Source organism: Anarhichas minor, unplaced genomic scaffold, assembly GCF_050575085.1.
Source record: "Anarhichas minor isolate MPS153535 unplaced genomic scaffold, ASM5057508v1 ptg000025l, whole genome shotgun sequence".
Classification (NCBI taxonomy): domain Eukaryota; kingdom Metazoa; phylum Chordata; class Actinopteri; order Perciformes; family Anarhichadidae; genus Anarhichas; species Anarhichas minor.
The window spans coordinates 8637392-8650050 of record NW_027466471.1 but is presented as its reverse complement, the minus strand read 5'-3'; the positions used below and the strand labels follow the sequence as shown (position 1 = coordinate 8650050).

At 46.5% G+C, this 12659-nt stretch overlaps 1 protein-coding gene across 1 annotated transcript; it reads right to left on the bottom strand.

The window, feature by feature from the left end:
- Positions 1–1665: 1665 nt before the first annotated feature.
- Positions 1666–10701, bottom strand: LOC142957563 (macrophage-expressed gene 1 protein-like). The gene is made up of 2 exons (XM_076099472.1): positions 10210–10701; positions 1666–3342 (listed from the first exon to the last, which is right to left on the bottom strand). Exons 1-2 carry the CDS (start codon positions 10657–10659, stop codon positions 1666–1668), a joined length of 2127 nt encoding a protein of 708 aa, XP_075955587.1. The 5' UTR covers positions 10660–10701.
- Positions 10702–12659: the final 1958 nt, after the last annotated feature.

The following is a 12659-nucleotide window of genomic DNA, read 5'->3' as shown; positions in this document are numbered from 1 at the left end:
TGGTTTCATATACATTTCAAATAGAATAAGGATAATTAATGCAAAGTCCAACTGATTCAAACTAGGAACCCCTAAACAACATATTCTGCTTCTGTGAGATTCACGATAGTGATTTCTAGTTAAAATCCAAATCTGTCACACCAAAATTAACCTCCATCTCTTGGGGTCAAGTCTTTAAACTGTGTGGACTTTCAAAAGCCTTTAATCAGATGTCTATTGCTATGTGAAACACTAAAAACATAAACATATGTGCCAGGGGCGTTTCTAGGATTCAAAGAAAGGGGGGGCTTAGCCCCAAGGGGAGTGGCATGTTTGCGCGTGTAGCAAAAAATTTTTGGGGCCCATTTGGGGCCGCGGATATCTATTGTTTCAGACAGTTCATAGATTGGTTCAATCAGAAAGAGTGTGATTTTTGCTCTGTAGTTTTGCTTGCATTCAGTATATGATAACACAAGAGACAGAATTTCAGGGTCATAGTGAAATTTGACAACACAAATATGAACTTATCTCAAATAAAGAATACCCGCGTCACTCCCAAATCCTAATTCTTAAAGGGACCGCACACAATGGATGGAGAATGGACCTGACAGTGTCAACTTTATATCGTTAAGTTTGATGATAGGCTATTGGATTGTAATTTGAAGGGGGAGAAAACATACAAACCAGAACGCACGCACATATGTAGCATGTCAGAGTTATAAATAACTTGTCCATGTGAGAAACAATACTTTAATTAAATTTTATTTTATTTATTTTTTTAAAGCCAATAATGCCAAATTATTTGGGGGTGCCCCCCCTTGCTGGGGGGGCCCCCCCTAGCTGCGCGTTCTCGTCAGGAGAAGTCTCTACAGGCGAGCGCGAGCACCAGCGCGAGCACTACTCGTCCAAGACCCGTTTGAGAGGAGAACCTTGGCGGAGATTCTGCAGGCCAAAGAGCTGATATCAGATCAGCCTGACCTCACAATCAGACAGCAGACTAGCGGGAAAGGGAAGCAGTACATGCGAAGCTTCTGTACTAGCTGTACACCAGACAGGTTTGGCTAGCTGCATGACGTCATGCTAATGCATTATTTAGCTTTTTAAAACAACGGGGACAGATCCAGCATGGACAGTTATGGGAGTGAGGGATGAGGAAGTAAGGAAACATGAGAACACCAGGGCACACATGGAGAACTCTGTCAAGCTACATATTAGGCAAAGTGAACATCTTTTCTTCTACATAGTTGTCCTCAGTCTCATCTGCTTAACTTGGTCATGGAGGCATCAACATTTAATTGAGATGGTAAATTAACAGTGAAAACTCATCATAGCTTAATTTAACATCAGTATTCATAATTACACTTCATGTTTACTTCTCCTGATCTTTACCTCCTATAACAAGGTCCATAGGGGCATCTCAATAAATAAACATGTTATATTATATTATATTATATAAGTGTTATTAACTGCTTTTTTTCGTGTTGGAATAAATGTTAAATATTTAACTGCAAAGTAGTAATGCGTGTTTGATACTTTAATTCTTTTGCATTAAATCATACTGGGATGTTTGCTGAATTTGATAGGATGGCCCTACCTAGAAAATTTTCCACCAGCCGCCACTAGTTACAACCCAACTGAGCAGCACAAGCAGCCGTTCTTAAAAGTGTTTCTTATCTGTGTTTTTTCTCAAGCCTCAACTTGTTGTCTCTCTCCTTCATCACGTTCAACCTCACCACGTATTTCCACATAGCCGCTAGCTGGCCTCAACCAAGACAGCCTCCTCCTTCTCTTCACCAGGACTACTGCCACTATGACCACCAGCGCCATTATACCCATCACCCCAAAGGCTACCCCTGCCTTTTCACCACTAGACATCTGATTCATTTCCGGGTTAAGCTTCCGAACCATTTCCTTGATTTCCTCTGGTTTGGCCACTTTCCACGCCTTGGTCTGCCCCACTCTGATCCAGCTCATATCTCCCTCAGTCATGACCATAACTGTATTTGTGGCATGCATGCTGACAAGTGGAGGTTTAGTGAAAGGTGGCAGATGGACCGGAAGCAGCTGCCCACCTGTGAACAGTCCTGACTGGACACAGTAAAGAATTTCACAGCCGTCGCTCACTGTGGTGAGGTGCTGACTGAACTTAGGAGGGCAGCGATGCTGATTTACTGCCAGCGGGTTGTTTGACTGACAACTGAAGAGGCCTCCGAATGGCACTGAGTATCTGCTGCCAATTTCATAGTCGTTGCTCACACAGATCACTTGGCCATCTGAGAGAAACTTTACTGGAATGAAGCTCTGGGGACAACTTTTTGCATTGGTGACGGGGTTTAGGAGGGAGGGGCTGTATATGCCTCCGAACAGATACCCTGAGTTGTCTGGGGCCTTCCCGCTAACAGAGCACCAGTAGGTGTTGATGTGAGCAGAGCGAACATGGTTGTTGTCCTGACACACTTGACGATTGCAATCTGAAAACCCCAAAAACCCACACGAATAGCTTTGGTTATAGCAATCGTAGGTAGTGTAACCCTGCTGTCTCACCTCCGATCTCAGTAAAGTGGCAGAGTAAGGCGAACGACAGGAGAAGTCCCCTGTGTCAGGGTTTTTCTGGGCCAGGGCATCACACAGTGGACCTGCATCTGAGCTGATATGAATACACTCTTGGTACACACCGCCAAAACTGAGGTTTGTAGCGGGGCCCTCGCAGGATGCGTCATCAATGTTGGCTTGGAAGTTAAAGTTCTTGGAGCTGACGTCGACGCATCCAGGCCGCGTGTTGACCTTGTAGTATCGCTCTACGGCCTGACTCACCGCAACAGTCATTTTGCCAACTGTAGGCTGGGGAAGATCAGGGAAGGTGTTGGTGTTTATAAAGTAGTGTAGGGGAAATCCTGAGCGGTCAATAGCAACCAGGTTGTTCCTGGTACTTTCCTGCCACTTCTGCAGGGTGATGCCAGGATAGAAAGGCATGCCGCCGCCATGGCTTTGGATAATAGAGTACTGAATGTTGGACTGATATGTTTTAAGGGATGCGCTCTGTTGGACATTTTGACTGCTTATGTCAAACTTCATTTTGGCAAAAAAGTTTAAGCCTGCCTGCGCCGTGATAGAGGAATTCTCCGACACACCGTCCGACACATATGAAGAACGGAGGTAGTCTTCCCCCACCAAAGTGGCCCCAGCATCGACACTAGTGATAACATGGGTTCCATAGTCCAGCACCATCTTCTCTGAGAGGTATTCTACGTTCTTTGTTTGGTTGTTTTCAATTGCATTGGCTATTTCTTTGGCTTGTTGAGCAAAGCATGCGTCCAGAGTGAAGTCTGGATAAGCCTTGACTGTGTAGATGAAGTTACGAACCTTTGAAGAAAAATATGAAATATCATGTTATGGTTATTCCAGCTCATTCACTTTGTATTCTTTTGCTTAATTTACTTTCTAACGTGACTTCTGTAACATCTGTCCAGGAACTACAGATTAGGAAATAGCCTTCTGGCTCACTCTGGCACATTTACGGCAATGTTGTTGAATGTGGATGAATATACCTACACTGTTTAAGGGGCAACATTTTTATCAACCAAATCCATCCATCCAAGTAATCCACCATAGTAGTACCTTTTATATATACTGTATATATATATATATATTTCTCTATATGGGTCATTGACAAATAAGGCTTCTAAAAAGGTAATTTTAAAAATTATCTTCAAAATGGATGTAATGCATATTTTTGTGTCTGGAAAAATGTGGTGAAACAAGTCTAAGTTGTGAACCAACTTTTCATAGTATTTTAAATAGTTTTTAACAGTATTTTTTAACTTCACAGGCTAAAAAATGTCAGGTGGCACAACCACATATTTATAAAAAAAATATATATATATATATTAGCCATATATATAAATATTTATTCAAACTGAAAATTATCCCTTAGAGTGTCTACTGTGTCTAACACATCGTATTTTGTGGTTGTGTTTTATATATATACAATAATTTATCATAATTGTGTTCTCTTGGCCAGGTATTTAGTATATTTAACTTTTGATTTTACATTTAAACATTTAAACATAATAATACAAATATACAAATGAATGCATTCAATACAATAGTTCTTCACATCATATTAAGCAAAAACAAATTCACTTTAACCTATTATTCAGTTCTTTAAATAATATTTTACATGGTCGCACCACCATGACATTTATCAGTTGTGCCACCTGACAATATTAGTAATCACAGGAAATATGCAGACAATTTGCATTTTTTTTTTTCAAATACAACAACATGCTTTTAGTTAACAGACTCTTTTTAAGTAAAAGAAGTAAATATTTCATAGTAATCATGTTTAGCACTGTGGTGGCTGGGCATGGTTGGGCACAGCTGCAGAGGAGTAAGCAGGAGACAGGAGCTGACAGGGCGACGGGCAGGACGAGAGACGGACGGACGCATGTACGGCGGTGCGCTCGGGGGCACGGCAGGAGAGCGCACGGCCGAGAGCATCCTGAACTGCATTAATGACAATAAAGAACATTACTAAACGCTATTTGAGTGTGTGCTGACGTCTTTGTGCTGACAGGATCCACGGCGGTAACAATAACCTGTTACAAGCACATAACTGGAATAGGCAAAATCACAGTCGCTGGAGCCCAACTTGGATAAAGCACATGGAGGATGACGAGAGGCCGACCCAGCAGGAGATCGTTGCGCTGAGGCAGATGCTGGGTGGGATCGCAGCCATGCAAAGGGAGCAAGCGGAGATGAACAGGCAGTTCCTGGGGGCGCTCCAGGTCCAGGCAGAGAGGCAAGCTTACGCCTTAGAACAGCTCGCGTCACGGACCGCTGCAGCTCCACCGGTACCGGCCCCCTCTACGTTGGCCGGGGTGGTTCTGCACAAAATGACTGCAGCAGATGACGTGCAGTCATTCTTAGACTCGTTTGAGGCAACAGCGGAGGTGTGCGGCTGGCCTGTGGAGGAGCGGGCGGTACGGCTTTTGCCTCTTCTGACAGGGGAGGCGCAGACAGCGGCCCTGGGGCTGCCCCCGGCAGCCAGGCATAGTTACGCGGACGTGCGTAAGGCCGTTATGGACCAACTAGGCCTGTCCCCAGAGGACCATCAGCGAAGGTTCCGCGAGGCCAGGCTGGGGCCCGAGGACCGGCCCTTCGCATATGCGCAACGGCTGAAGGACGCCGCAACCAGGTGGCTGCAACCAGGGGGTCCAGTAGACGCGCAGGAGGTGATGGAGAAGGTGGTCCTGGAGCAATTCGTGGGGGGGCTGCCGGCCCGAACATCGGCATGGGTCCGATACCACCGCCCTACGACACTGGGGACCGCCATCACCCTGGCTGAGGACCACCTGGCGGTTCACCCAAGCGGCCAGGGGGACAGTAGTCGCCCTCTGGCTTCAGCCCGGCCAGTGGCCGCCCCTAGGAGGAAGCTACATCCGCAGGCCCTGGCGCGGGCCCCACCAGCTCCGGGGTTGGCAACCCTCCGTCAGTTCGCCGATCCATCGACCCCAGCAAACACCGGCACTCTTCCCAACCTACAGGGGGTCCCTCAACCGTCAGGGCAGGAGTGTTGGAGGTGCGGGCAGGCCGGACATTTCTGGAGGGAGTGTCCGCTTAAGGAGGTGGGCCAAGTGGTCCGGGTTGCCAGTCCTCCAACACCCTCCCCCGGTCCAGGAGCGACATACCGCGTTCCGGTAAGAATCCAGGGGGGTGTACATCAGGCAATGGTGGATACTGGCTGTACACAGTCTATGATTCACCAGAGCCTGGTTCGGCCCGGGGCATTGGTGTAGGCATTATGGGGGAAAATTAGGTGTGTGCATGGGGACGTTCACGAGTATCCCATAGTGTCACTAGAAATTAGATACAGGGGGAAAAAAACATAGTGTAAAGGCTGCAGTTGCGCCCGCCTTACGCACCTATGATCTTGGGAACAGACTGGCCGGGATTTAATAAATTAGTGGGGCACGGTGCGGGGGTGCGCTCGGGGGCACGGCAGACAGGGTCATGCGGTATGTGTGCTGTGCTCAGTGGTGACGCGAGGTTGTCCGACGCTGCAGACGGGGAGGGGGAACCAGCAGAGCCTCCCGTGGAGACTCTGCCGTGGAGACTCTGCTGGGTCCCGAACTACACTCCATGGAAGATTTTCCACTTGAGCAGTCTCGGGATGATACTCTATGCTCAGCCTTTGACCAAGTACGAATTGATGGTCAGTTGGTGCGCCCTGACGCAGCACAGTCATATCCGCACTATTCATTGATTAGGGACAGACTGTATAGAGTGAGTCGTGACACTCAGTCAGGTCAGGAAAATACCCAGTTGTTGGTGCCAAAAAGCCGTCGGGAAATCATTTTCCAGGCGGCTCACTATAACCCGATGGCTGGCCACATGGGATATGAGAAAACACTGGACCGGATAATGACCCGATTTTATTGGCCAGGCATTCAGGGGGATGTGCGCCGTTGGTGTGCATCCTGCCCGGAGTGTCAATTGGTAAACCAGCCGGCCATTCCGAGGGCGCCTTTGCGTCCTCTGCCGTTAATGGAGGTCCCATTTGAGCGAATCGCCATGGACCTCATCAGGCCATTTCACCGGAGTGCACGCGGATATCGCTTTGTGTTAGTCCTAGTGGATTACGCAACACGATATCCCGAGGCAGTGCCATTGCGCAACATTTCTGCAAAGAGTGTCGCGCAGGCTCTGTTTCAAGTCATCTCCCGAGTCGGAATCCCGAAAGAGATTCTGACTGACCAGGGCACCTCGTTCATGTCACGCACACTGAGAGAACTTTATGGATTATTGGGCATTAAATCTATTCGGACCAGTGTGTACCACCCACAGACCGACGGTCTGGTGGAGCGTCTGAATAAGACTTTATTCAAGACTATGTACGGAATTGGGATAAATGGCTTGATCCTCTGTTGTTTGCAGTGCGGGAGGTTCCCCAGGCCTCCACGGGATTTTCTCCCTTTGAACTACTGTTTGGCAGGACACCACGGGGGGTGCTCGACCTGATTAAAGAAAACTGGGAGGAGGGTCCGAGCACCGGGAAAAGTGAAATCCAATACGTCCTGGACCTGCGAGCAAAACTCCACACACTGGGTCGAATGTCATGTGATAATTTGCTCCAGGCCCAGGAACATCAACAACGCCTGTACAACAGAGGGGCCAAGCTGAGACAATTCACACCGGGAGAAAAGGTACTTGTATTACTTCCTTCTTCCAGCTCTAAACTCCTCACCAAGTGGCAAGGACCCTTTGTGGTCACACGGCGGGTGGGGGATGTCGACTATGAGGTGACAGATCTACCACCTCAACCTCCTAAAAGCATGGAGGGAGGCGGAGTCTGTTTCTCTGGTGTCCGCGGTACCTGAGAGAGAGGAGCTGGGGCCTGAGGTTCCAAAATCCTCCAATCCAACCTCGCTCCTTTGTGAAGCCCATCTCTCCGGAACCCAGAGAACAGACATTGCACAGTTACAGGAGCAGTTTGCTGATGTGTTCTCCCTCCTGCCAGGGCGCACAAACCTCATAATGCACCAAATTGAGACTCCTCCGGGCGTGACGGTGCGGTCACGACCCTACAGGTTACCTGAACACAAAAAAAAGTGGTTCAGAGGGAATTAGCTGCTATGTTGGAGATGGGGGTAATAGAAGAGTCCAACAGTGCCTGGTGTAGCCCCATTGTTCTTGTTGTCAAGAAGGATGGGTCTATACGGTTCTGTGTGGACTGTCGCAGGGTGAACGATGTGTCACGGTTTGATGCTTACCCAATGTACCGGGGCGACGACCTCCTGGACCGATTGGGCACTGCACGTTTTTTTACGACACTGGATTTAACCAAGGGCTACTGGCAGATTCCTCTGTCGCCAAAGTCCAGGGAAAAAACGGCCTTCGCCACTCCGTTTGGGTTATACCAATTTACCACACTTCCCTTTGGGTTGTTCGGTGCCCCAGCCACTTTTCAACACCTCATGGACCGGGTGCTGCGTCCGCATGCTGCATATGCTGCCGCCTACTTGGATGATGTGATAATCCACAGCACCACCTGGGCGGAGCATGTGCAGTGGGTGGGCGCAGTGCTGGAGTCCCTGAGGCAGGCGGGGCTCACCGCCAACCCAGGGAAGTGTGCAGTTGGACGGAGGGAGGTACGGTATCTGGGGTACCACTTGGGTGGCGGGCAGGTGCGCCCTCAGGTGGACAAGACTGCTGCTATCTCAGCCAGCCCGCCACCCAAGACAAAAAAAGAGGTTAGGGGGTTTTTGGGGCTGGCGGGTTATTACAGGCGGTTCATACCAAACTTCGCAGATCTGACCAGCCCCTTGACTGACCTGACCCGGAAAGGTGCCTCAGATCCGGTCCAGTGGTCGGAGCAGTGCCAGTTGGCGTTTGAGCAGGTAAAACAAGCCCTCTGTGGGGAACCACTCCTTCATACACATAATTTCTCTTTTCCATTTACTCTGCAGACTGACGCATCGAACAGGGGGCTGGGGGCCGTTTTGTCCCAGCAGGTACCGCCCGGTCCTCTACATCAGCCGGAAGCTATCCGAGAGGGAGGCCAGGTACAGCACGGTGGAAAAGGAGTGCCTGGCCATCCGGTGGGCGGTCGGCTCCCTGCGCTACTACCTCCTGGGACGCTCTTTCACCCTCTGTTCGGACCATGCCCCGCTCCAGTGGCTCCACCGCTTGAAGGATACTAACGCCCGGATCACTCGGTGGTATCTGGCTTTACAGCCTTTTAACTTCAAGGTGGTCCATAGGCCGGGGGCGCAGATGGTCGTGGCCGTCTTCCTCTCCCGCCCTCAAGGGGGGAAGGGGGGGTAGGTTAGGCCGGATGGCTCCCCGGCCTAAGTCGGGCGACGGGCAGGACCAGAGACGATCCTGACGGACGCATGTACGGTGGTGCGCTCGGGGGCACGGCAGGAGAGCGCACGGCCGAGAGCATCCTGAACTGCATTAATGACAATAAAGAACATTACTAAACGCTATTTGAGTGTGTGCTGACGTCTTTGTGCTGACAGGATCCACGGCGGTAACAATAACCTGTTACAAGCACATAACTGGAATAGGCAAAATCACAGTCGCTTCCACCTGGGCTGTTGCAGCTTCTACCTCATTGTAGCAGCGTTTTGCACACACTCGATACATGACTTGTTGTCTGTTCCCTGTGTCGTGCTGATTTTGCTTTACTTGACAGTGGCATCCTTAATAGTTAAAAAATATTCATTAATATCATAAAAAATAGTTTGAAAGTGTATAATATCATTAACTTAACACTGTTAAACTTTTGAAAAAAATTGTAAATAATGTTGGCGCTTTAAATATAATATCATATAGTGACATTCTTTGCAGTTGCACCACCTGCCTTACTGGTTGCCCCACCTGACATTTGCAACTAATTTCAAATTAAACAGGCATCTACAAGGACACTAGCATTAGCTTTTGTTCTTGCTAACAACTTCATACATATACATTTTAAATAGAATAAAGACATTTATGATAAAATAACATTTTTCTAGTTTTACATTGGTTGTACCATCCTGACATGGAAGGTGAACCACTCTACCTATAAGTTGAAAGTAGCTGTTTTTATCAATATTCAAAAGAGATATAAAAACATTTCACTCTGCTATAAAGGTCAGTTGAGGTCCTCTTGATGATGCAATAACCTGTTTACTGTTTTCCACTTTAGTTTTATAATAAAAGTCCCATCTTTACAGCTGTGCCACTCTGATATTTGAGAACATTCAAATTGCTGGACAAAAGTTTTTAAATTATCGCAACAGCTTAAAGCTATTGGTTGTAAAAATTTGGTTTACTTGAATTGTTTCAACAATAAAAGCATGCCATAGTATTTTATTTTGAATTTATTATCATTTAAATACCTTTTTTAATAGTTTTCTTAGTCTGTTCATCTGCTAGGACAGGTGCACCACCTGACATTTTCAGGGTTTGAGATGCCAAAACATAAAATAATATATATTATTTGATTGTACTGAAAATGTATCAAAACTAGATAGGTTTTATAGAATGAAATTATATATGTCACGAATTGATACAATTATTTTAAAAGGAAATAGTGGACTCGGACACAAACATATGCATGTCATGTCATTGACCCATATACATACAAACTATGAGATAATTTAACTCATGATCCACAATCACTGCCACAACTACATGTGAGTTTTATTTTATTCATCCAAACTATGGAAAATAGAAACGTACTTGTACTCTGGCTGTGGTTGAAGAGTCTTTAACCTGATGAGTTTTCATCCTCTGGTTCTCTGTCGAAAATTTGCCATTCAGCACCGAGAAGAAGGAAATGTCCGCATTTATGGAGTGAGATGTAGAGCTTTTCTGCTCCAGCCAGGAGCTGATTATCTCCGAGCTCATCTCCACACCCGTCTCCTTGTGGGGGATGACAAACACCTCATCTGGGATGAGGTAGAGCCCGTCCTCGGAGGTCTGGCACTGGGAGTAGGTGAGGTTCATGACTCGACCCGTATCAATGTTGCGGAGGTTGTCCCAGCCTCCGCCCGGCAGAACCTCCAGTGCTGTGATGGAGAGGTTGGTGGAGGCACGACATTGCCTGAGCCAGTTGGTGGGGCGGCTGATAGGGACCGCAGAGCAGACATGAAGGAGAGAGAGAGACAGGAGGGTCACCGCTACCTTCATGATGAATGTGTCAGGGAGGGCTGAGATGAACGACTCTAAGGTTCAAACCAAGTTCCTCCTCCTCTTATGCAGTTTATCATACGACAAACAGGAACATCCTGTTTCAAAACTGGTGCGGGAGGATGAGATTTTACTTTTATTTGCAAGTCTGCTTTTTTTTTAACCCCAAAATATATACATCAGGCTACTTATTAACAGAAAAAAAGAACTCAGCTGGGCAAAATGGGATTTAACCTGAATACTCTTCCTAAATTATGACTGACCTTATTCTCTGTCAGAGGAAAACAACTTGACAGAAACCATATTTGAAGGCAATATCATAAAACCTCCAATTAGTTATTGACATAGTTTTATTGCTGTGATTCGTGTTATCTAATCGTTCAACTTCCAGTCAGTGCTTCCTTGGTTTGATACTGTAAAACCACAGTGTGCTGAAAGAACTATCAACTCAAGGGTGCAGAAGTCATGAAAACAAACATGTCCACTTGTACTGTAAGTAAAGGAGACCACCATGCAGTCTGAGGATGAACACCTCAGCAATGATTTATCAGGAATAATACATAAATAATAACACACTTGTCAGGAGTTATTCCATGTCGGTAGAGCAGTGCACACACCGAACGAGTTTGAATACACTTGCCTGTCATCTACAGTAGTGATTCTCAACTGGTGGGTCGCGATCCCGTTTTCAGTGGGTATTTTGCCTGACAAAAAAAAAAAAAAAAGTTGTGATTTTATTTTGAAGGGCATTTTTTATGCAGCGTAATTATTCCAGCATTTACGGCACTTGTTCAGCAGTGCAGGAAAAACACCGACTCATGCGTTGTGAATCACATCACGTGATGCAGCTCAGCCAATCAAATATGGGTATTCTGACAAGTTTCCTGACTTGAGTGAGATGTACACACACGTGACACACGGAGGAGAGACGAGGATATAGAGCAGAGCAGGACTATTGAAGTGTGAGTTGAGTAAGTCAAATCATAGGACGATTTCCAAAAGAGAAAAATGGCCAGAGAGACCAGAGTCATTAGACTCTGACTGGACAGACTCATAGAGGTGAATTCTTCCAACACTAATTTCTCTTTTTAGAAGATGAGAAAAAATATAATGTTGTGGGTTTTTCACTTCACCCTGAATGAACTTTAAAGCTGCAGGGCAATTCAGTGAAAATAATTTTTCTGCTTGAATAGTTGTCTTTATCGTCAGTAATCACTGGGTATACACATTCACACGTAACCCCATAGAAGGTTTGACATATTTGGCTCATCTCTACCAAGTGTATATTAAAAATGTCTGTTTTTGTATTTGTTGTAATAAAAGATATTAAGCATGATGACAAACAATTAAACATTGACACATATTGCTGTTGCGAATAATAACCGGCCATATAAATGCATGGTGCACAACCTTTAATGTGTTTACTTTGTCTGATATCATTAGGTGTTGACAAATGATTCCAAAATCAATTCCAATGAATGGGAAATTACAGTTTATTGGCTTTTAGCCCTAAACCTGATACTTGAAAGTTTTCACATTATGTGCAAGGAAAATGCTGAAGTCAACATTATGTTGTAATCTAATAATCTACTCAGCATTGGGGGAGTACCGTCCACACCTGAAGCCTGTTAAGTGAGCATCACATTTGATGGTGTAGGTGAAATAGAGCACTCCTTTGCTCAGCTTAGAGCGTGAGTTCCTCGCTCGGGGAACACCACACATATACCCGCTACGTCAGTGATTCTTAGCCCACGATGGGGCCGCGAACGCCACCTAGAGGGCCGCAAAAAATTTCAGTTTTGCACCTGTGGGCCGCGAGGGCCGCGGGACCGCATAGGTTATCAATAGAAGACACCAGAGATATTACTGTTCTCCATGAGACGCTCAGTTACAATATAGCTTCCCACCACCTGGTGGCGGTAATGCGTCAGTCAGTTGTTTAACAAGCTACAATAAGCAGAAGAAGACACTCAGCTAGCCTCTAGCCCAGGCATGGGCAA